The sequence below is a fragment of the Coregonus clupeaformis genome, chromosome 30 (assembly GCF_020615455.1).
Source record: "Coregonus clupeaformis isolate EN_2021a chromosome 30, ASM2061545v1, whole genome shotgun sequence".
NCBI classification, from domain to species: domain Eukaryota; kingdom Metazoa; phylum Chordata; class Actinopteri; order Salmoniformes; family Salmonidae; genus Coregonus; species Coregonus clupeaformis.
In genome coordinates this window covers 24611225-24636631 of record NC_059221.1, presented here as the reverse complement: position 1 = coordinate 24636631, position 25407 = coordinate 24611225, and the positions used below count along the sequence as shown (strand labels likewise).

The following is a 25407-nucleotide window of genomic DNA, read 5'->3' as shown; positions in this document are numbered from 1 at the left end:
AGGGCTCAGGTCCTCCAGGATGGGAGGGAGAGAGAGAATTAGAGGGAGCATACTTAAATTCACACAGGACACTGGATAAAAAAAGGAGAATAACACCAGATATAACAGACTGACCCTAGCCCCCCAGCACATAGACTATTGCAGCATAGATACTAGACGCTGAGACGGGGGGGTCTGGAGACACTGTGGCCCCGTCCGACGATACCCCCAGACAGGGCCAACCAGGCAGGATATAACCCCACCCACTTTGCCAAAGCACAGCCCTCACACCACCAGAGGGATATCAACAGACCACCAACCTACTACCCTGAGACAAGGCTGAGTATAGCCCACAAAGATCTCCTCCACTGCACGAGGGAGCGACAAACCAGACAGGAAGATCACGTCAGTGACTCAACCCACTCAAGTGATGCACCCCTCCTAGGGACAGCATGGAAAGCACCAGTAAGCCAGTGACTCACGCCCCGTAATAGTGTCAGAGAATAGGCAGAGGATCCCAATGGAGAGACAGGAACCGGCCAGGCAGAGACATCAAGGGCGGTTTGTCGCTCCAGTGCTTTTCCGTTCACCTTCGCACCCCTGGGCCAGACTACACTCAATCATAGGACCTACTGAAGAGATGAGTCTTCAGTAAAGACTTAAAGGTCGAGGTCGAGTCTGCGTCTCTCACATGGATAGGCAGACCATTCCATAAAAATTTAGCTCTATAGGAGAAAGCCCTGCCTCCAGCTGTTTGCTTAGAAATTCTAGGGACAATAAGGAGGCCTGCGTCTTGTGACCGTAGCATATGTGTAGGTATGTACGTTTAAGTTTATTTAGTGCTTTATCCGGGTAGCCGGAGAGTAGAGCATTGTAGTAGTCTAATCTAGAAGTGACAAAAGCATGGATTAGCTTTTCTGCATCATTTATGGGACCTAGAACTAGCATCTCTGTTTTGTCTGAGTTTAAAAGGAAAAAATGTGCCGCCATCCACTTCCTTATGTCTGAAACACATGCTTCCAGGGTAGGCAATTTTGGGGCTTCACCAAGTTTAATCGAAATGTAGAGCTGTGTGTCGTCCGAATAGCAATGAAAGTTAACATTGGGTTTCCGAATGACATCACCAAGAGGTAAAATATATAGTGAAAACAATAGTGGTCCTAAAACGGAACCTTGAGGAACACCGAAACTTACAATTGATTTGTCAGAGGACAAACCGTCCACAGAGAAGAATTGATATCTTTCCGACAGATAAGATCTAAACCAGGCAAGAACTTGTCCGTGTAGACCAATTAAGGTTTCCAATCTCTCCAAAAGAATGTGGTGATCGATGGTGTCAAAAGCAGCACTAAGGTCTAGGAGCACGAGGACAGATGCAATTAAAAGGTAATTTACCACCTTCAAGAGTGCAGTCTCAGTGCAATGATGGGGTTTAAAACCAGACTGAAGCGTTTCGTATACATTTTTTGTCTTCAGGAAGGCAGTGAGTTGCTGCACAACAGCTTTTTCAAAAAATGTTGAGAGGAATGGGAGATTCGATATAGGCCGATTTTTAGTTTTTTTACATTTTCTGGGTCAAGGTTTGGCTTTTTCAAGAGAGGCTTTATTACTGCCACTTTTAGTGAGTTTGGTACACATCCAGTGGATAGGGAGCCATTTATTATGTTCAACATAGGAGGGCCAAGCACAGGAAGTAGTTACACACCCCATAATGTCAAAGTGGAATTATGTTTTTAGAAATGTTTACTAATGAAAAATAAAGCTGAAATCTCTCTAAGTAATATACCCCTTTTGTTATGGCAAGCCTAAATAAGTTCAGGAGAAAACATTTGCTTAACAAGTCACATAATACGTTGCATGGACTCACTTTGTGTGCAATAATATTGTTTAACATGATTTTTTAATGACTGCCTCATCTCTGTAACCCACACATACAATTATCTGTAAGGTCCCTCAGTCGAGCAGTGAATTTCAACCACAAAGACCAGGGAGGTTTTCCAATGCCTGGCAAAGGAGGGCACCTGTTGATAGATGGGTAACAAAACACACAAACAGACATTGAATATCCCTTTGAGCATGGTAAAGTTATTAATTACACTTTGGATGGTGTGTCACTACAAAGAGACAGGCGTCCTTCCTTACTCAGTTGCCGGAGAGGAAGGAAACCGCTCAGGGATTTGACCATGAGGCCAATGGTGACTTTGAAATAGAGTTGAATGGCTGTAATGGGAGAAAACTGAGGATGGATCAACATTGTAGTTACTCCACAATACTAACCTAATTGATGGAGTGAAAAGGAAGCCTGTACAGAATAAAAATATTCCAAAACATGCATCCTGTTAGCAACAAGACACTAAAGTAATACTACAAGAAATTAGGCAAAGCAATGAACTTTTTGTCCTGAATACAAAGCGTTATGTTTGGGGCAAATCCAATACAACATATTACTATGGACCACTCCCCATATTTTCAAGCATAGTGGTGACTGCATCATATTATGGGTATGCTGGTAATCATTAAGGACTGGGGAGTTTTTCAGGATAAAAAGGAGACTGAATGGAGCTAGAGGAGAACCTGGTTCAGTCTACTTTCCACCAGACACTGGGAGATGAATTCATCTTTCAGCAGGACAATAACCTAAAACAGAAGACCAAAGAAGACAGTGAATGTTCCTGAGTGGCCGAGTTACAGTTTTGACTTAAATCTACTTGAAAATCTATGGCAAGACCTGAGGATGGGTAGGAGGATTACTTTTTTACTATTCTAGATATTCCTTAAAGAGGTAGGGTTTCAAGTGTCTCCGGAAGGTGGTCAGTGACTCTGCTGTCCTGGCATCGTGGCGGAGCTTGTTCCACCATTGGAGTGCCAGAGCAGCGAATAGTTTTGACTGGGCTGAGTGGGAACTGTGCTTCCGTAGAGGTAGGGGGGCTAGCAGGCCAGAGGTGGATGAACTTAGTGCCCTCGTTTGGGTGTAGGGTCTGATCAGAGCCTGAAGGTAAGAAGGTGCTGTTCCCCTCACAGCTCCGTAGGCAAGCACCATGGTTTTGTAGTAGATGCGAGCTTCAACTGGAAGCCAGTGGAGTGTGCGGAGGAGCGGGGTGACATGAGAGAACTTGGGAAGGTTGAACACCAGACGGGCTGCAGCGTTCTGGATAAGTTGTAGAGGTTTAATGGCACAGGCACAACAGTGAGTTGTAGTAATCCGCCTGGATTAGGACCTGTGCCGCTTTCTGTGTAAGGTAGGGTCGTACTCTGCGAATGTTGTAGAGCATGAACCTGCAGGATCGGGTCACCACTTTGATCAAATCAAATCAAATTTTATTGGTCACATGCGCCGAATACAACAGGTGCAGACATTACAGTGAAATGCTTACTTACAGCCCTTAACCAACAGTGCATTTATTTTGAAACAAAAAAAGTAAGAATAAAACAACAACAAAAAAAAGTGTTGAGAAAAAAGAGCAGAAGTAAAATAAAGTGACAGTAGGGAGGCTATATATACAGGGGGTACCGTTGCAGAGTCAATGTGCGGGGGGCACCGGCTAGTTGAGGTAGTTGAGGTAATATGTACATGTGGGTAGAGTTAAAGTGACTATGCATAAATACTTAACAGAGTAGCAGCAGCGTAAAAAGGATGGGGTGGGGGGCAGTGCAAATAGTCCGGGTAGCCATGATTAGCTGTTCAGGAGTCTTATGGCTTGGGGTAGAAGCTGTTGAGAAGTCTTTTGGACCTAGACTTGGCACTCCGGTACCGCTTGCCGTAGCGGTAGCAGAGAGAACAGTCTATGACTAGGGTGGCTGGAGTCTTTGACAATTTTGAGGGCCTTCCTCTGACACCGCCTGGTATAGAGGTCCTGGATGGCAGGAAGCTTTGCCCCAGTGATGTACTGGGCCGTACGCACTACCCTCTGTAGTGCCTTGCGGTCAGAGGCCAAGCAGTTGCCATACCAGGCGGTGATGCAACCAGTCAGGATGCTCTCGATGGTGCAGCTGTAGAATTTTTTGAGGATCTGAGGACCCATGGAGAACGACAGGGTGTTGTCCAGGGTCACGCCAAGGTTCTTTGCACTCTGGGAGGAGGACACAATAGAGTTGTCAACCGTGATGGCAAGATCATGGAGTGGGCAGTCCTTCCCCGGGAGGAAGAGCAGCTCCGTCTTGCCGAGGTTCAGCTTGAGGTGGTGATCCGACATCCACACTGATATGTCTGCCAGACATGCAGAGATGCGATTCGCCACCTGGTTATCAGAAGGAGAAAAATAATTGTGTGTGGTCTGCGTAGCAATGATAGGAGAGACCATGTGAGGATATGACAGAGCCAAGTGACTTGGTGTATAGAGAGAATAGGAGAGGGCCTAGAACTAAGCCCTGGGGGACACCAGTGGTGAGAGCACGTGGTGCGGAGACAGATTCTCGCCACGCCACCTGGTAGGAGCGACCTGTCAGGTAGGACGCAATCTAAGAGTGAGCAGCGCCGGAGATGCCCAACTCGGAGAGGGTGGAGAGGAGGATCTGATGGTTCACAGTATCAAAGGCAGCAGATAGGTCTAGAAGGATAAGAGCAGAGGAGAGAGAGTTAGCTTTAGCAGTGCGGAGAGCCTCCGTGACACAGAGAAGAGCAGTCTCAGTTGAATGACCAGTCTTGAAACCTGACTGGTTTGGATCAGGAAAGAATTCTGAGAGAGATAGCAGGAGAGTTGGCTAGAGAGGCACGCTCAAGAGTTTTGGAGAGAAAAGAAAGAAGGGATACTGGTCTGTAGTTCTTGACATCGGAGGGATCGAGTGTAGTTTTTTTTAGGAGGGGTGCAACTCTCGCTCTCTTGAAGACAGAAGGCACATAGCCAGCAGTCAAGGATGAGATGATGAGCGAGGTGAGGTAAGGGAGAAGGTCTCCGGAAATGGTCGGGAGAAGAGAGGAGGGGATAGGGTCAAGCGGGCAGGTTGTTGGGCGGCCGGCCGTCACAAGTCGCAAGATTTCATCTGGAGAGAGAGGGGAGAAAGAAGTCAAAGCATAGGGTAGGGAAGTGTGAGCAGGACCAGCGGTGTCATTTTGACTTAATAAATGAGGATCGGATGTCGTCAACCTTCTTTTCAAAATGATTGACGAAGTCATCCACAGAGAGGGAGGAGGGAGGGGGAGGAGGATTCTGCAAGGAGGAGAAGGTGGCAAAGAGCTTCCTAGTGTTAGAGGCAGAGTCTTGAAATTTAGAGTGGTAGAAAGTGGCTTTAGCAGCAGAAACAGAGGAAGAAAATGTAGAGAGGAGGGAGTGAAAAGATGACAGGTCCACAGGGAGTCTAGTTTTCCTCCATTTCCGCTTGACAATGAGTCGTCAAGCCACGGAGCAGGAGGGGAGGACTGAGCCGGCCGGGAGGATAGGGGACATAGAGAGTCAAAAGATGCAGAAAGGGAAGAGGGTTGAGGAGGCAGAATCAGGAGATCGGAGGGAGAAGGATTTAGCAGAGGGAAGAGATGATAGGATGGAAGTGGAGAGAGTAGCGGGAGAGAGAGGGCGAAGGTTGCGACGGCACATTACCTTCTGAGTAGGGGCAGAGTGAGTAGTGTTGGAGGAGAGCGAGCGAGAAAAGGATACAAAGTAGTGGTCGGAGACTTGGAGGGGAGTTGCAGTGAGATTAGTAGAAGAACAGCATCTAGTAAAGATGAGGTCAAGCGTATTGCCTGCCTTGTGAGTAGGGGGGGACGGTGAGAGGGTGAGGTCAAAAGAGGAAAAGATTGGAAAGAAGGAGGCAGAGAGAAATGAGTCAAAGGCAGACGTAGGGAGGTTAGTCACCCAGAACTGTGAGGGGTGAGCCATCCTCAGGAAAGGAACTTATCAAGGCGTCAAGCTCATTGATGAACTCTCTAAGGGAACCTGGAGGGTGATAAATGATAAGGATGTTAAGCTTGAATGGGCTAGTGACTGTGACAGCATGGAATTCAAATGAAGAGAGAGACAGATGGGTCAGGGGGAAAAGAGAGAATGTCCACTTGGGAGAGATGAGGATTCCTGTGCCACCGCCGCGCTGACCAGATGCTCTCGGGGTATGCGAGAACGCATGGTCAGACGAGGAAAGAGCAGTAGCAGTACCAGTGTTTTCTGTGGTAATCCATGTTTCCGTCAGCGCCAAGAAGTCGAGGGACTGGAGGGTAGCATAGGCTGAGATGAACTCTGCCTTGTTGGCCGCAGAACGGCAGTTCCAGAGGCTGCCGGAGACCTGGAACTCCACCTGAGTCGTGCGCGCAGGGACCACCAGATTAGAGTGGCAGCAGCCACGCGGTGTGAAGCGGTTGTATGGCCTGTGCAGAGAGGAGAGAACAGGGATAGACAGGCTACAGAAAATGCTACAATAATGAAAAGGAGATCGGAATGAAATTAACTAAACATCTGGGAAAGCGAGAGAGCGGGGCCTCCCTCACTTACGTTTCACTGAAACACTCAAATATAACTCTCCCAACTTCCACTTTAGAAATTATAATTGTTGTAAACTACAGTGGTTCAATGTTTTCTAGGAATAGACTCTAACTTCGTTTATTCAGCTAGCTAACTTGGTATAGTATTCTTCCGTGAAATCCGCCCAGGGCACCGTATCCTATGAGGCCATAGCTAACTAGCATGCTAGCTTCCAATAACACACGGTTTAGCACCAATACTCGGTAAAAAAAAATACCAATAGTGTGTTAACACGCTAATTGGATCATTTGTGTCCGTGTCTAACGTTGTGTAAAGTTTTGGGGTTCGTTTTGACAGTTTGAGTGAGTACGTCGTCAACTTATTCAGCCAGTTAGTTAGCTAGCTAGAATAGTTAGCATATTAGCTAGCCATTGCTCTCTGTCAACGAACCAACCCCTCCTCCCACGATATGAAACACACAGAGGGACCCAAGCTAACGTTAACTAGTCACCCATGTCTTGAATTCCTTTTGAACGACTCTGGTTACCAGTATGTAAAAATAAACTAAAAATAAATGTAGGTTATAAACTTACTCTTAGTAGCTGCTGTTAGCTAGTTAAGTGTAAAGCTAGCTACTGAATCGATTTAGCCAGTTCGCGTCTGTCCCAACGGAGAGAAAGCGTCTCCAAACGCAGAAGCCCGGTTAATACAAACATATCTTACCAAGCCAACTAGCTAGTTAGTTATCTATAATTGTTTTTAGATTAATTCCAAATTAGGACCAACTGTTCTATTGGTCATCTAGTAGCTTGTGGGGATACATGATGCTCTCAATGGTGCAGCTGTATAACTTATTTAGGATCTGAGGGCCCATGCCAAATCTTTTCAGCTTCCTGATGGGGAAAAGTAATTGTTGTGCCCTCTTCACAACTGTGTTGGTGTGCATGGACCATGATAGTTCCTTAGTGAAGTGGACACTGAGGAACTTGTAGCTCTTCACCCTCTCTACTACAGCCATGTCAATGTAAATGGGGGCGTGCTCAGCCCTCCGATTACTGTAGTCCACGATCTGCTCCTTATCTTGCTGACGTTGAGGGAAAAGTTGTTCTCCTGGCACCACACTGCCAGGTCTCTGACCACCTCCTTATAGGCTGTCTCGTCGTCGGTGATCAGACTTAATGATGGTGTTGGAGTACTGCGCTCCCACGCAGGCATGTGTGAAAAGGGAGTAAAGCATCCCCACAGTATGATGCTGCCACCCCCGTGCTTCATGGTTGGGATGGTGTTCTTTGGCTTGTAAGCCTTCCCCTTTTCCCTCCAAACATAACGATGGTCATTATGGCCAAACAGTTCTATTTTTGTTTCATCAGACCAGAGGACATTTCTCCAAAAAGTACAATCTTTGTCCCCATGTGCAGCTGCAAACCGTAGTCTGTCTTATTTATGGTGGTTTTGGAGCAGTGGCTTCTTCCTTGCTGAGCGGCCTTTCAGGTTATGTCGATATAGGACTTGTTTTTACTGTGTATATAGATACTTTTGTACCTGTTTCCTCCAGCATCTTCACAAGGTCCTTTGCTGTTGTTCTGGGATTGATTTGCACTTTTCGCACCAAAGTACGTTAATCTCTAGGAGACAGAAAGCGTCTCCTTCCTGAGCGGTATGACGGCTGTGTGGTCCCATGGTGTTTATACTTGCATACTATTGTTTGTACAGATGAACGTGGTACCTTCAGGCGTTTGGAAATTGCTTCCAAGGATGAACCAGAACACTGAACCATGCATGAGAGCACCAGCTGTTCCGGATGACTGTGTGATCACACTCTCGGTAGACTATGTGAGTAAGACCTTTAAACAGGTCAACATTCACAAGGCCGCGGGGCCAGACGGATTACCAGGACGCGTACTCAGAGCATGCGCTGACCAGCTGGCAAGTGGTCTTCACTGACATTTTCAACCTACAGTTGAAGTCGGAAGTTTACATACACTTAGGTTGGAGTCATTAAAACTCGCTTTTCAACCACTCCACAAAGTAATCTTTCCAACAATTGTTTGCAGACAGATTATTTCACTTATAATTCACTGTATCACAAGTCCAGTGGGTCAGAAGTTTACATACATTAAGTTGACTGTGCCTTTAAACAGCTTGTAAAATTCTAGAAAATTATGTCATGGCTTTAGAAGCTTCTGATAGGCTATTTGACATCATTTGAGTCAATTGGAGGTGTATCTGTGGATGTATTTCAAGGCCTATCTTCAAACTCAGTGCCTCTTTGCTTAACATCATGGGAAAATCAAAAGAAATCAGCCAAGACCTCAGAAAATTTTTGCAGACCTCCACAAGTCTGGTTCATCCTTGGGAGCAATTTCCAACATTGTTATGTTTGGAGGAAAAAGGGGAAGGCTTGCAAGCCGAAGAACACCATCCCAACTGTGAAGCACTGGGGTGGCAGCATCATGCTGTGGGGATGCTTTGCTGCAGGAGGGACTGGTGCACTTCACAAAATAGATGGCATTATGAGGAAGGAAAATTATGTGGATATATTGAAGCAACATCTCAAGACATCAGTCAGGAAGTTAAAGCTTGGTTGCAAATGGGTCTTCCAAATGGACAATGAACCCAAGCATACTTCCAAAGTAGTGGCAAAATGGCTTAAGGACAACAAAGTCAAGGTATTGGAGTGGCCATCACAATGCCCTGACCTCAATCCTATAGAACATTTGTGGGCAGAACTGAAAAGGCGTGTGCGTGCAAGGAGGCGTACAAACCTGACTCCGTTACACCAGCTCTGTCAGGAGGAATGGGCCAAAATTCACCCAACTTATTGTGGGAAGCTTGTGGAAGGCTACCCGAAACGTTTGACCCAAGTTAAACAATTTAAAGTCAATGCTACCAAATACTAATTGAGTGTATGTAAACAGAAGCTATTTTATGTCATAGGAAACGATGGTGGAAACATTATGTTCAAAAAATATCAGCGCAAAAAAAATACGATTGGTAAGAAGCACGTAAAACGCCTGTTATTCCCTCCAGCGCCATTCTGTAGCGATGGATAGAGCGAGAGAGAGAGTTACTTCCTCAGATTACACAGACACACAAAAAATGTGAAAACAAATCCAATTTTGATAAACTCCCATATCTATTAGTTGAAATACCAGTGTGCCATCAAAGCAGCAATATTTGTGACCTGTTGCCACAAAAGGGCAACAACCAGTGAAGAACAAACACCATTTTAAATAAAACCCATATTTGTTTTTTTATTTTCCCTTTCATACTTTAACTATTTGCACATTGTTACAACACTGTACAAAGCCATAATATAACATTTGAAATGTCTCTATTTTTTAAAACTTTTGTGAGTGTAATGTTTACTGTTCATTTCTGATTGTTTATTTCGCTTTTGTTTTGTCTATTCCACTTGCTTTGGCAACATAAACATGTTTGAATTGAGAGAGATGGAGCGAGAGAGAGATGGAGTGTACTAGGGATTGTGGGAGTTGGTTAATGGGGCAGTCAGTCAGTCAGCCAGGTCAGTGTGGACAGGAAGTTTATTTGTAGACGAGATTCCTCTCCTGGCTAAGTGCTCTTCCCTGCTAGAGAAGTCAGCTGGGGTATGTTTCCTTCTGCTGCAGTCTGTAACCCCCTCTCCCCTTGTCTTGTACACCACTGCTGCAGCTGCGTGACGTAGCCCACTGCCTAACCTTTTCATCTAACACGGGTTGTTCTGCTTGGACAGCTCCAGAAAATCCCAACCTTCTAGAATGAAGCAGCCTACAGGTCGATGTTTTATTGGTTGTGATGAATGACAATGGGTCCTTTATCAATTTGGGAACCATGTTGATTATTTGCATCCTTTCTTTTTCACAAAGCCTCATTTCTATTCTCTGAACCGGTTGATGGAAACGTTGTGTTGAGATTGCTCCACACAGAAAGTACGTTTTTATAATGAAGTTGTAAGTGAACGTTGTATAGATCAGCTCTCTTGCAGAGGAATGATTTATCACTGGAAATGATATAATGTACTGCGTCCATAACAAGAAATTACACGTACGGTGCCTTCAGAAGATATTCATACCCCTTCACATATTCCACATTTTGCTGTGTTACAGACTGAATTCAAAAGGGATTAAATTGTTGTTTTCTCACCCATCTACACACAATACCCCATAATGACAAAGTGAAAACATGTTTGCAAATGTATTGAAAAGGAAATACAGAAATATCTAATTTACGTAAGTATTCACACCCCTGAGTCAATACATTGTAGAAGCATCTTTGGCAGTGATTAAAGCTGTGAGTCTTTCTGGGTAAGTCTCTAATAGCTGGATTGTGCAACATTTGCCCATTTTATTATTTTCTAAATTCTTCAAGCTCTGTCAAACTGGTTGTTGATCATTGCTAGACAACCATTTTCAGGTCTTGCCAAATATTTTCAAGTAGATTTAAGTCAAAACTGTAACTCGGCCACTCAGGAATATTCACTGACTTCTTGGTAAGCAACTCCAGTGTAGATTTGGCCTTGTGTTTTAGGTTATTGTCCTGCTGAAAGATGAATTCATCTCTCAGTGTCTGGTGGAAAGCAGACTGATTTCTTTAGTGCCTTGTTGCAAACAAGATGCATGTTTTGTAATGTTTTTTATTCTGTACAGGCTTCCTTCTTTTCACTCTGTCAATTAGGGTAGTATTGTGGAGTAACTACAATGTTTATCCATCCTCAGTCTTCTCCTATCACAGCCATTAAACTCTGAAACTGTTTTAAAGTCACAATTGGCCTCATGGTGAAATCCCTGGGCGGTTTCCTTCCTCTCCGGCAACTGCGTTAGGAAGGACTCCTGTATCTTTGTAGTGACTGGGTGTATTTATACACCATCCAAAATGTAATTAATAACTTCACCATGCTCAAAGGGATATTCAATGTCTGCTTTATTACATTTTTACCCATCTACCAGTAGGTGCCATTCTTTGCCAGGCATTGGAAAACCTCCCTGGTCGTTGTGGTTGAATCTGTGTTTGAAATTCACTGCTTGACTGAGGGAAGTTACAGATAATTGTACAGTGCCTTGCAAAAGTGTTCATCCGCCTTGGCGTTTTTCCGATTTTGTTGCATTACAACCTGTAATTTATTTGGATTTCATGTAATGGACATACACTTAATAGTCCAAATTGGTGAAGTGAAATGAAAAAAAGAACATGTTTCATAAAATTCTAAAAAATAAATAACGGAAAAGTGGTGCATGCATATGTGTTCACCCCCTTTGCTATGAAGCCCCTAAATAAGATCTGGTGCATCCAATTACCTTCATAAGTCACATAATTAATTAAATAAAGTCCACCTGTGTGCAATCTAAGTGTCACATGATGTGTCACATGATCTCAGTATATATACACCTGTTCTGAAAGGCCCCAGAGCCTGCAACACCACTAAGCAAGCGGCACCATGAAGACCAAGGAGCTCTCCAAACATGTCAGGGACAAAGTTGTGGAGAAGTACAGATCAGGGTTGGGTTATAAAAAAATATACGAAACTTTGAACAAGCACCATTAAATCCATTATTAAAAAATGTAAAGATTATGGCACCACAACAAACCTGCCAATAGAGGGCTGCCCACCAAAACTCAGGGCATTAATCAGAGAGGCAACAAAGAGACCAAAGATAACCCTGAAGGAGCTGCAAAGCTCCACAGCGGAGATTGGAGTATCTGTCCATAGGACCACTTTAAGCCGTACACTCCACAGAGCTGGGCTTTAAGGAAGAGTGGCCGAAAAAAAGCCATTGCTTAAAGAAAAAAATAAGCAAACACGTTTGGTGTTCGCCAAAAGGCATGTGGGAGACTCCCCAAACATATGGAAGAAGGTACTCTGGTCAGATGAGACTAAAATTGAGCATTTTGGCCATCAAGGAAAACGCTATGTCTGGCGCAAACCCAACACCTCTCCTCACCCCAAGAACACCATCCCCACAGTGAAGCATGGTGGTGGCAGCATCATGCTGTTGGGATGTTTTTCATCGGCAGGGACTGGGAAACTGGTCCGAAATTAAGGAATGATAGATGGCGCTAAATACAGAGAAATTCTTGAGGGAAACCTGTTTCAGTCTTCCAGAGATTTGAGACTGGGAAGGCGGTTCACCTTCCAGCAGGACAATGACCCTAAGCATACTGCTAAAGCAACACTCGAGTGGTTTAAGAGGAAACATTTAAATGTCTTGGAATGGCCTAGTCAAAGCCCAGACCTCAATCCAATTGAGAATCTGTGGTATGACTTAAAGATTGCTGTACACCAGCAGAACCCATCCAACTTGAAGGAGCTGGAGCAGTTTTGCCTTGAAGAATGGGCAAAAATCCCAGTAGCTAGATGTGCCAAGCTTATATAGACATACCCCAAGAGACGTGCAGCTGTAATTGCTGCAAAAGGTGGCTCTACAAAGTATTGACTTTGGGGTGGGTGAATAGTTATGTACGCTCAAGTTTTCATTTTTTTGGTCTTATTTCTTGTTTGTTTCACAAAAAAATATATTTTGCATCTTCAAAGTGGTACGCATGTTGTGTAAATCAAATGATACAAACCCCCAAACAATCCATTTTAATTCCAGGTTGTAAGGCAACAAAATAGGAAAAATGCCAACGGGGGTGAATACTTTCGCAAGCCACTGTATGTGTGAGGTACAGAGATGAGGTAGCCATTCAAAAATCATGTTAAACACTATTATTGGACACAGATTGAGTCCATGCAACTTATGTGACTTGTTAAGCAAAATTGTCCTCCTAAACTTATTTAGGATTGCCATAACAAAGGGGTTGAATACTTATTGACTCAAGACATTTCATATTTTCATTTTGAATTCATTTCTAAAATTTCGGAAAACATAATTCCAATTTGACATCATGGGGTATTGTGTGTAGGCCAGTGACAAAAAAAATATATATTTAATCCATTTTAAATTCAGGCTGTAACACAACATATTTTGGAAAAAGTCAAGGGGTGTGAATACTTTCTGAAGACACTGTACACTTTCAACAGGCAGGGCTACATGGTTTCTGTAGATGATCTGGCCTGTTTACCTCCTGGCACTGTTTCCACTTAGCCCACTCTGATCCTGTGGGAGTTAAGAGCAGGCTGGGCTGCAGTTAGTTATAGTAGCTCTGTGGTGGCAGGCAGTTCAGTAGCAGCAGCACCACTGAGACTAGTAACACGACTGTTGTTCGGCCATGTTGGCATCTCAGTTCACTTCTGCAGCACAGCTCTCTCATGGGAGGAAAAGACCTGGAAGGTTTCCATGATTCAAGAAAATAGCAAGTCTTACCTGTTAGGGAGATCTTTATGGTTTTATCAATGTTTTGTAGAATTCTAACCTTACCAGAGCAAAGTAGAATAACAGCATTTGATTATTCTGTACAGGAGATATCATTGGTTAAAGGAAAGTGAGAATGTCTGTCTTCCATCTCTGATCTCAGCCGGGCTTACAGCATCAGCGAGTCGGTGTTGCAGATGTGTTCACTTTGTGTTATGTCAGTCTGCTCTGCATCTGAGTCAACCGAGTATCTCCGCACTAGTACTAGAAGGAGAGATGGGATTGGAGAAAAAGTACATCTAGGCTATATTCAAGTATAGCTTTTAGAGGTTTATTTCTATTTTCTTATTTTGCCAATTAAATACATTTCTTAGGAGAATCACATGAAGATGAGGGTTACTTGTTAAAGTTATGACCGCAGCATTTTTGTACTGTATTATAGCAATGAAAGGCTGTCTACTTGTGTCGTTTACGTTCAGTCTTCACGGGTGACAGAAATGTAAATCATAGCCTGCAACAATTAAAGCAAGGCAAGCCCACCAAAGTTTGGCTAATTCTTAAAGGGATACTTTAGGATTTTGGCAATCAAGCCCTTTATCTACTTCCCAAGAGTCAGATGAACTCTGTATGTCTGCATCCAGTATGAAGGGTGTTGCTACAGGATCTAGCATTAGCGCAATTGCTAACTAGCATTAGCTCAATGACTGGAAGTCTATGAAACTGCTATCATGCTAGTAGATACAGTGGGGAAAAAAAGTATTTAGTCAGCCACCAATTGTGCAAGTTCTCCCACTTAAAAAGATGAGAGAGGCCTGTAATTTTCATCATAGGTACACGTCAACTATGACAGACAAAATGAGATTTTTTTTCTCCAGAAAATCACATTGTAGGATTTTTAATGAATTTATTAGCAAATTATGGTGGAAAATAAGTATTTGGTCAATAACAAAAGTTTCTCAATACTTTGTTATATACCCTTTGTTGGCAATGACACAGGTCAAACGTTTTCTGTAAGTCTTCACAAGGTTTTCACACACTGTTGCTGGTATTTTGGCCCATTCCTCCATGCAGATCTCCTCTAGAGCAGTGATGTTTTGGGGGCTGTCGCTGGACAACACAGACTTTCAACTCCCTCCAAAGATTTTCTATGGGGTTGAGATCTGGAGACTGGCTAGGCCACTCCAGGACCTTGAAATGCTTCTTACGAAGCCACTCCTTCGTTGCCCGGGTGGTGTGTTTGGGATCATTGTCATGCTGAAAGACCCAGCCACGTTTCATCTTCAATGCCCTTGCTGATGGAAGGAGGTTTTCACTCAAAATCTCACGATACATGGCCCCATTCATTCTTTCCTTTGCACGGATCAGTCGTCCTGGTCCCTTTGCAGAAAAACAGCCCCAGAGTATGATGTTTCCACCCCCATGCTTCACAGTAGGTATGGTGTTCTTTGGATGCAACTCAGCATTCTTTGTCCTCCAAACACGACGAGTTGAGTTTTTACCAAAAAGTTATATTTTGGTTTCATCTGACCATATGATATTCTCCCAATCCTCTTCTGGATCATCCAAATGCACTCTAGCAAACTTCAGATGGGCCTGGACATGTACTGGCTTAAACAGGGGGACACGTCTGACACTGCAGGATTTGAGTCCCTGGCGGCGTAGTGTGTTACTGATGGTAGGCTTTGTTACTTTGGTCCCAGCTCTCTGCAGGTCATTCACTAGGTCCCCCTGTGTGGTTCTGGGATTTTTGCTCACCGTTCTTGTGATCATTTTGACCCCACGGGGTGAGATCTTGCGTGGAGCCCCAGATCGAGGGAGATTATCAGTGGTCTTGTATGTCTTCCATTTCCTAATAATTTCTCCCACAGTTGATTTCTTCAAACCAAGCTGCTTACCTATTGCAGATTCAGTCTTCCCAGCCTGGTGCAGGTCTACAATTTTGTTTCTGGCCAAATTCATTAAAAATCCTACAATGTGATTTTCTTGATTTTCTTTCCTCAATTTGTCTGTCATAGTTGACGTGTACCTATGATGAAAATTACAGGCCTCTCTCATCTTTTTAAGTGGGAGAACTTGCACAATTGGTGGCTGACTAAATACTTTTTTCCCCCACTGTACCATAGACTTCTAGTCATTGCACTAACACTAGTTAGCAATTGCGCTAATGCTAGTTCCTGTAGCAACATCCTTCATACTGGATGCAGAGACATACAAATGGTATCCATAAGTTCATCTGACTCAGGGGAAGTAGATAAAGTTCTTAATTGCCAAAATCCCAAAGTATCCCTTCAAGGGTTGGAACTAATGTCACCCTTAACAATGTGTTGTCACTTACTCTGCCGAGCTTGCAGCTTTTTCTTGTTAAGACAGCTCTTCCTTTATCAGCTACAGTACTGAAACACAATATTGATTTGTCACTGGCAACACGGTGAACTAAATTAACCTTTTCCAAAAGACTAAATGCACATTTCCAAAGTGTCACACATTAATTGCATGCACACACACACACACACACACACACACACACACACACACACACACAGATTTGGTCTAGAGAAAGTTAAACTAGCATCTCCTCAGTGGGATTGATGTTTTAAGTGTCAGATTGTGAAACGTGATCTTGATTGGATGTGCCTGCCTCACAGACAGTGTCAACTGAGCATTAGGCTTACAAAGAGTTGGCAGCCGACGCCGTTCAGATGATCCGTGCTCTTGACCCGTGTTGAACCCCACTTAACAGTGTGACAGTTCAGCAGGGACCTGACTATTCATGGCCAGCGGAGCACTGTGCACCCTTCAAGAGTTGGCCCTTGTGTCTACGAGGAGCTGACAATGTCACCAACTCCCCCAATAGAAAACATGTCCTCAATTAATCATGCCATAAGCTTGTCCAGTTACAATATCACGTCAGTGACGGTTGTCATGGTCTTACGTAAAGCCTACTGCGTTTAGGGTTACAGCTGCTCTGACAATACCAGTATCGCAATATCCTTTGGTCCTTTAGAAACCTGCTGTATCTAGAATATTGTGTGCTATAGCTTGGAAAATAAATACATGTGACTCTGGATGACATAATTGATGTTTGTTTCCAATATTAGGGGTGTTTTCCTAAAGAAGTTAAATCCACTTCGTGTTTTGTTTCTTTGCCACGGTACTTACAAGTATTGCGATACTGGTATTTTCCAGGCCCTACCAGTTGCTCAACTTTCATGTTTCATTACATAGCTACATTTCACTCCTTAAACTTCCAGAAACATTTTCTATGACCCTGTAATACATTATAAATACGTAGGTCCTAGTTTAAAGGAACCGTAAAATGATACACTACATGACCAAAAGTACAGTGCATTTGGAAAGTATTCAGACCCCTTGACTTTTTCCACATTTTGTTATGTTACAGCCTTACTCTAAAATTGATTAAATTTAATATTTTTCCTCATCAATCTGCACACAATGTCCCAAAATGACAAAGCAACAACAGGTTTTTATAAATGTTTGGAAATGTATTAAACAGAAAAAACAGAAATAACTTATTTACTCAAAATTGAGCTCAGGTGCATCCTGTTTCCATTGATCATCCTTGATGGTTCTACAACTTGATTGGAGTCCACCTGTGGTAAATGTAATTGATTGGACATGATTTGGAAAGGCACAGACCTGTCTATATAAGGTCCCACAGTTAACAGTGCATGTCAGAGCAAAAACCAAGCCATGAGGTTGAAGGAATTGTCCGTAGAGCTCCGAGACAGGATTGTGTCGAGGCACAGATCTGGGGGAAGGGTACCAAAAAATGGAAGAAGTTTGGAATTGCCAAGACTCTTCCTAGAGCTGGCCACCCAGCCAAACTAAGCAATCAAGGGAGAAGGGCCTTGGTCAGTGAGGTTACCAAGAACCCGATGGTCGCTCTGACATGACTCCAGAGTTCCTCTGTAGAGATGGGAGAATCTTCCAGAAGGACAACCATCTTTTTGGGGATGATATCAGACGTGAGGAACAGTATCTCATTAGTCAGACAGATAACTAGAGGGCTGAGGAGTTATCTGTTGAGGGGTTTAAAGTACCTAACCAGGGATCTCCAGCAGGGCACACTCCTGCCAGAACAGACTGACTAGAATCAACTTACAGACCATAAAGTAATGGACCTGCTGACATAAAGTTATCAAGTGATTTGATGTAAGCTAATGGATGGTTGATACTGCTGCGTTTGAAACATTGATCTCAACATGTACAACAATGATTCACATTGAATGAATTGCATGTCTTGTTACATATAACAAAATGTTTTTTTATCACTGACAAATGAAATGTACATTAGATATAATTTATAGACCAGTTATAACTAGGGCCCTAGGTTATTTCCTGGGATGTTCTCGAGGAACAACTGCTGGCTCTAGTACAATGAAGCATGGTTGTGAATTGTCCTTTTTGATTAACGTGTACCTTCTCTCCCCTGCAGCACGTGGTGCACATGGTGCGGCGGCAGTGGCCCATCACGTGGGCCAGGTGGGGGGACATGGACATGGCTTGGGCTCTGTGCTCAGGGACCTGGTGAAGCCTGGGGACGACAACCTGCGGGAGATGAACAAGAAGCTGCAGAACATGTTGGAGGAACAGCTAACCAAGAACATGCATCTACAGAAGGTAGGCTGAACTACAGAAGGTAGGCTGAACTACAGAAGGTAGGCTGAACTACAGAAGGTAGGCTGAACTACAGAAGGTAGGCTGAACTACAGAAGGTAGGCTGAACTACAGAAGGTAGGCTAAACTACAGAAGGTAGGCTGAACTACAGAAGGTAGGCTGAACTACAAAAGGTAGGCTGAACTACAGAAGGTAGGCTGAACTACAGAAGGTAGGCTGAACTACAGAAGGTAGGCTGAACTACAGTAGGTAGGCTGAACTACAGAAGGTAGGCTGAACTACAGAAGGTAGGCTGAACTACAGAAGGTAGGCTAAACTACAGTAGGTAGGCTGAACTACAGAAGGTAGGCTAAACTACAGAAGGTAGGCTAAACTACAGAAGGTAGGCTGAACTACAGAAGGTAGGCTGAACTACAGAAGGTAGGCTGAACTACAGAAGGTAGGCTAAACTACAGAAGGTAGGCTGAACTACAGAAGGTAGGCTGAACTACAGAAGGTAGGCTGAACTACAGAAGGTAGGCTAAACTACAGAAGGTAGGCTAAACTACAGAAGGTAGGCTGAACTACAGAAGGTAGGCTGAACTACAGAAGGTAGGCTAAACTACAGAAGGTAGGCTAAACTACAGAAGGTAGGCTGAACTACAGAAGGTAGGCTGAACTACAGAAGGTAGGCTGAACTACAGAAGGTAGGCTGAACTACAGTAGGTAGGCTGAACTACAGAAGGTAGGCTAAACTACAGAAGGTAGGCTGAACTACAGTAGGTAGGCTGAACTACAGAAGGTAGGCTGAACTACAGAAGGTAGGCTGAACTACAGAAGGTAGGCTAAACTACAGAAGGTAGGCTAAACTACAGAAGGTAGGCTGAACTACAGAAGGTAGGCTAAACTACAGAAGGTAGGCTGAACTACAGAAGGTAGGCTGAACTACAGAAGGTAGGCTGAACTACAGAAGGTAGGCTGAACTACAGAAGGTAGGCTAAACTACAGAAGGTAGGCTGAACTACAGAAGGTAGGCTGAACTACAGAAGGTAGGCTAAACTACAGAAGGTAGGTTGAACTACAGAAGGTAGGCTGAACTACAGAAGGTAGGCTGAACTACAGTAGGTAGGCTGAACTACAGAAGGTAGGCTAAACTACAGAAGGTAGGCTGAACTACAGTAGGTAGGCTGAACTACAGAAGGTAGGCTGAACTACAGTAGGTAGGCTGAACTACAGAAGGTAGGCTGAACTACAGAAGGTAGGCTGAACTACAGAAGGTAGGCTGAACTACAGAAGGTAGGCTGAACTACAGAAGGTAGGCTGAACTACAGAAGGTAGGCTAAACTACAGAAGGTAGGCTGAACTACAGAGGGTAGGCTAAACTACAGAAGGTAGGCTGAACTACAGAAGGTAGGCTGAACTACAGAAGGTAGGCTGAACTACAGAAGGTAGGCTAAACTACAGAAGGTAGGCTAAACTACAGAAGGTAGGCTGAACTACAGAAGGTAGGCTGAACTACAGAAGGTAGGCTGAACTACAGAAGGTAGGCTACACTATAAAAGGTACAGTGCCGTGAAAAAGTATTTGCCTCCTTTCTTATTTTCTCTACTTTTGCATATTTTTGATACTGAATGTTATCAGATTTTCAACCAAAACCTAATATTAGATAAAGGGAACCTGAGTTTACAAATGACAACAACAACAAAATATTTGTTAGTAAAATAAATAAACATAATGGCACCCATGTCGTCCAAAAAGTTATATTGTCCATAGAACATTCTTCCAAGAGTCTTGAAGATCTTCCAGGTGCTTTTTGGCAAACTTGAGTCAATCTTTTGGACGAGATGGGTCCCATTATGTCTGGCGAAAACCAAACACTGCATTCCACAGTAAGAACTTCATACCAACGGTCAAGCATGGTGGTGGTAATGTGATGGTTTGGGGATGCTTTGCTGCCTCAGGACCTGGGAAGTCTTGCCTTCATAGAAGAATTCTACTCTGTATCAGAATTTTACAGGAGAATGTCAGGCCATCCGTCTGTGAGCTGAAGCTAAAGCGCAGCTGGGTCATGCAGGAAGACAATGATCCAAAACACACAATCAAGTCTACATGAAAATGGTTAAAAAGCAACACATTTGAAGTTTTGGAATGGCCTAGTCAAAGTCCAGACCTAATCCCAATTGAGATATTTGGCAGGACTTGAAACAAGCAGTTCATGCTTGAAAACCCACAAATGTCACTAAGTTAAAGCAGTTCTGCATGCAAGAGTGGGCCAACATTCTTCCACAGCGATGTGAGAGACTGATCAACAACTGCAGGAAGCATTTGGTTGCAGTCATTGTAGCTAAAGGTGGCACAACCAGTTATTGAGTGTAAGGGGGCAAATACTTTTTCACGGCACTGTAGGCTACACTACAGAAGGTAGGCTACGCTACAGAAGGTAGGCTACGCTACAGAAGGTAGGCTACGCTACAGAAGGTAGGCTACGCTACAGTGCAGTAAGAGTTTGAGTAGGTGGGGATGGGAAACCGTTGCCGTCGAGTGGTGATGCTAGTGAATTCAATGGTATATGTTCCGTAAACACAGAACCAGTGGACATCCCTGGGGCCTGTAGTTAGATGAATCCCTAGGACCTGTAGTCGGATGAGTTGATGTGTGGGGATCCATACCGAGGGCCAAATGTGTGACTTTGGGAGATGTGTGTAGTCAGTCAGTGTGACTGTGCATGTGTAGGTAGCACGCCTGCCTGCCTACTGTCATCCAGCCCTGAGACTATCGCACCATAGAGGTTATTATTCATCACAGGCCAAGGCGTGGGCGCGCCTTCTTAATGTTCAAATGGGTTTCTACGCAGGAATAGAAATGGGTCACCTCCAAGCAAAGTATGGTGGTGCAGTCTCTTGTTTGATGGGATTACAGTGTGGTGTTTCTATCTTCAAGCAGATTATTACCTGAGAACAACCTATCAAATTTCTCCTGGCCTTTTGAGGAACTGTGCTGAACTAATCGGTGATGGGGGGGGGGGCTGGAGTTCTTTCAGACTGAGTGGTAACTGACCCTGCTCATTTTATTGTTGCATCAATGATACTGTTAAAGGTCCGTGTTGATATTTATTGTGTGTGTGTGTGTGTGCTGGTTAGCTACAGTGAGGGGTGTAGTGCTGTAGTCGGTCTTGGAGACAGTCTGGGTCCTTGGCTGTGTTGTGTGTAGGAGTGCAGCGTGCCCACGGGGAGTTGTAGGTTACACCAAAAAAAAACGGCTTTAACCTTGGCTTGGAAGATACCCGAGAAATTTGGGAGAGGGCTTGCAGGCACTCAGCTCTGCTAACTTTCTAGATAACTTAGAAGAGCTGTCAGTATGTCATGCATGAAAATAAAGCAAGTCTGATATTTGGTTGTAGTCCTCCTCCTCTGATACCCAAAATGAGCCGATGATCCCCTTTGATGTTCTCCATTGTAAATGTGATAATTTATGCATGATAAATATTCTGGGAACGTTGTCATGCATTTGTTTTATGCAGATGGAAGCTCAATTACAGTTCCCAAAAATGTGCCTAGGAATACAGTATGAAAAAGAATCAATGGGAGAATGAGACATGGAGAATTCTGTCAGAAAGCCTTTACATGGCAGCTGGAAGAAGCGGCTGTATGCTCTTACATAAGCAGCCCAAAGCTGGTGGCTAGTTGTGCCAGACTTGTTAACAGCAACGTAACTGTTTGCTTTTATCCAAATTAAATGAGAAAATCCTGATCTGATTAAACATTTATGAGAGAATGCTGTAGGGGAGAGCAAACATGTGGAGCCACCCCCATACCTCTCCTCTTCCTCCTCCGCTAACGCCACCCCTCCTCCCTCCCTCCCTCCCTCCCTCCTTCCCCACCCCTCCTCCCTCCCTCCTTCCCCACCCCTCCTCCCTCCCTCCCTCCTTCCCCACCCCTCCTCCCTCCCTCCCTCCTTCCCCATCCCTCCCTCACCGCTGCTACCAAGTAGTCTTTCAGGCATGGGCTCCTAATCATGTGCTGAAGCATGATGAAGCCGTGCTGCAGCCCACCAGTGCAGAATGACAAAGGGTGCCGTGACGATTACGCTCGATACTGGTGAACCTGCAGGTGGGCAGGCAGGCAGGCTGCTGGTCCCCCAATCTCCTCTCTGGATTCTGTGGGCAGCGGCAAGCGGCAAATCATGAATATTCAGTGCCTGTTGGGGCCACCAGCCCAGAAACAAACTGCCCTGTTAATATTTGATGGCTCTGAGCACACAGAGGAAGGAACATTGGCTTTTTCTGGGAGGCGATTGCAGCTGAACCGGAGTCTGTCTGCCTAATGGCTCCCCTGCACCCTGGCAGGAGGATGTGTTGATTTGGTTGATATTATATAGCCTCCATGCTACAATTGTCTCTTTCCCAACACCTTGCATTAACTCTCTGTCCGGTATTACCGTAGCTACAGTACATCAGAATGAAAGAGGATGCATGATGAAAGAGTTTTGTTTTGCTACCCAGATTTGTGGTATTAAAATAGCAATTTATGTTTGTGTCTTTTTTAGGACCTTGAAGTTCTGTCTCAGGAGATTGTCTGTTTAAGTAACGATCCAAGTCCTGGAGCTGGCTCAGCTGCGCGCTAAAAGACTGGAGCAAGTCCCTCCTATCTGCACTCTCCCTTCACTCTCTCATCACCTGTTTCTGTGGCCAACAAGAGGACGCTACCTATCCATCCTAAGTAACTGACAGACTGAACCTCTGGCTGGGAACACAGATGAAAGGAGAGGGATAGAGGGGGTAGGAAGGGGTTAGTTCTTTTGCAACTGCTTTACTACTGAATGTACTTACTGTAACATGTCTTGGTTCTTTCTGTGGTATTGTGGCCTGACTTCTGTCTGCTCTATCTGCATCCCCACTCTGAAGAATGGCAGGAAGCAACAATGGCAGGATGCCAGGACACAGTGCTTTACTGGTTCAGGTCTTCAAGAGATTGTTTAATGTTGCGAATAACAAGAGACATTCTGCTTACTCATACTGAGGGTTAAGCTTTTGTGTTTTGCCGGTATTCGTATTAATTTCGCTCGTATACTTTCAACTCAATAACTCTTGTTTTTGTTTGTTTGTATGAATCCTGTATATATGAATATGAAAAATCAACTGTAGTAATTTAACGGTTCTCAGAGTAATAAGTATTTTATATGAGGCAAAATTATTGTAAAACATTTACGTCCGTCATACATTCTAGATGCTGAAATGTCCAGTTTGAGTTTGTCTGGGGAAAGTGAGTATCCTAAAGCCAGTAATACAGTAAAAAGACAGAAACCTCAATAACATGCATAGCCTATCATCTTAGACTAGTGTTGGGGACTGGACCAAACCACCCCTGTTTCTTGGGGAATGGACCAAACCACCCCTGTTTCTTGGGGACTGGACCAAACCACCCCTGTTTCTTGGGGAATGGACCAAACCACCCCCGTTTCTTGGGGATTGGACCAAACCACCCCTGTGTCCACTGACTGGGTTAGATCTCTGTGCTCTTTTCCTTTTAGTCTGCACCAGAGACACGGAGGAGGCCTTGGCAGCTCAGCATCTGGTGTCAACTTGAATAATATGTCCAACTCCAGAGACTGGCTGGATGCCTGCTTTGTGGTCCGCTTTCAAATGACACTTTGGCTGCTTTCTCTATCCCCAATTAAAGACTCCATGTGTGGTTAGATTTGCAGATTTAATTCCGGCTTAACTCCACTTTGATATTTTCTTAAGATATTAGATTCCAAATAAATGAGGAAACAGAGGATTCTCTGTGATGAGCAGATTAATGTATTTAATAACTCCTCTCCCCCTGGCTGAGGTCTAACAACAGTGTCAGTTGTCTAAGTGAAACTCTTCCTTTACTCTGGCCAACCTCATCAGTATGCTCTCTCAGTTCTACGTGGACAGGAAACTCATCACCAATATTTATTTTCTGGCCATTACTGTGTGTCAGAAGAACTGGCCCCATGCCCTGGAGGGATGGACAGGGTGAGGGGAACGTGGATCATGTGAAAGTTGGGCCCCTATTTCACCTGTCTTAGACTCACTTAGCAAATGTGTTATTTTAAATGACTTCTCAACATGACTGAACACCAGTAGCTGGACAGATCAGATGGTATGCGTTATCGTTTTTAAGTGGACTGAACGTGCGTACCTACCTGTGTTAGCCTTTTTATACTTTGAGACATGTTATCTGAGAATGTATGCACTTCAGGCCTCCGTGAACACTTGTTTAGGAACAAACCGATTAGTCATTTGGAAGCCCCCCCCCCAAGACTGTCTTATGTACAAGTAAGGCAGGGCGATATCGAATTAATTTGATATATTCAAATGCCTGTATCGCAAGAATCTAGGTTTTTATTTTATGTTCATTTTGATGAGCGTTTTATGTCTTTTTGGTCTCATCTCCTTCGCTCCTGTGCTGTGTGCACCAAGCCCCTCCCCCTGCCACTCACAACAAAGACAAAATATAACTTCTTCCTCTCTTAACCTTTACAGAAAGACTTTACGGTATGTTGCTTGTAAATAAATAACGTTTTTTTTAGTGCCCAATTCATACAGTCCAATTTTTTGCCACATTGGGCCGGGATAAGTCTTTTATATCTCCCGTACACATGCCGGTAAATTTAGGAGGGGGATTAGACATGGGCTGATGTGGGTGGACGTCTATTTTAATAAATCTATTGAATATACACCATCACAAAGAAATCCATTATTAATTAGTTTTTGGCAGGTCCTAAGAAACACAAGACTAATAAAATATGTTTTTTTATTCTTACTTTTTTTGTTTAAAATAAATGCACTGTTGGTTAAGGGCTGTAAGTAAGCATTTCACTGTAATGTCTGCACCTGTTGTATTCGGCGCATGTGACCAATAACATTTGATTTGATTTGATTTGTTTTCAAAAGAATATTTTAAGGTTACTTATGTTGCTGGTCTGTGCAGCCTATATGCTAAATGGCTGCGCCATGCACATGAAATCAATAGTTATTTTGTTAATTAAACAGACAAGACACACTTAGGCTACCCTGATCTCAGTCAACACGCATATAGGCTATTTTACAGTAGGCTAAGAATATGAAATATAACAGAATAAATACAAATATCTTTCCCACACA

The 25407-nt window shown here is 43.9% G+C and overlaps 1 protein-coding gene across 2 annotated transcripts in view; it reads left to right on the top strand.

Annotated features, from left to right (window-relative positions):
• Window positions 1–24980, top strand: part of LOC121546056 (GRIP1-associated protein 1) — an 89393-nt gene extending 64413 nt beyond the window's left edge. For both annotated transcript variants that reach the window (XM_045209492.1, XM_041857061.2), the window contains exons 26-27: window positions 18114–18298; window positions 22821–24980. In XM_045209492.1, coding sequence (XP_045065427.1) covers window positions 18114–18298; window positions 22821–22898 — 263 coding nt within the window. In that variant the 3' untranslated portion in view covers window positions 22899–24980. The remainder of the gene's footprint in view (window positions 1–18113; window positions 18299–22820) is intronic.
• Window positions 24981–25407: the final 427 nt, after the last annotated feature.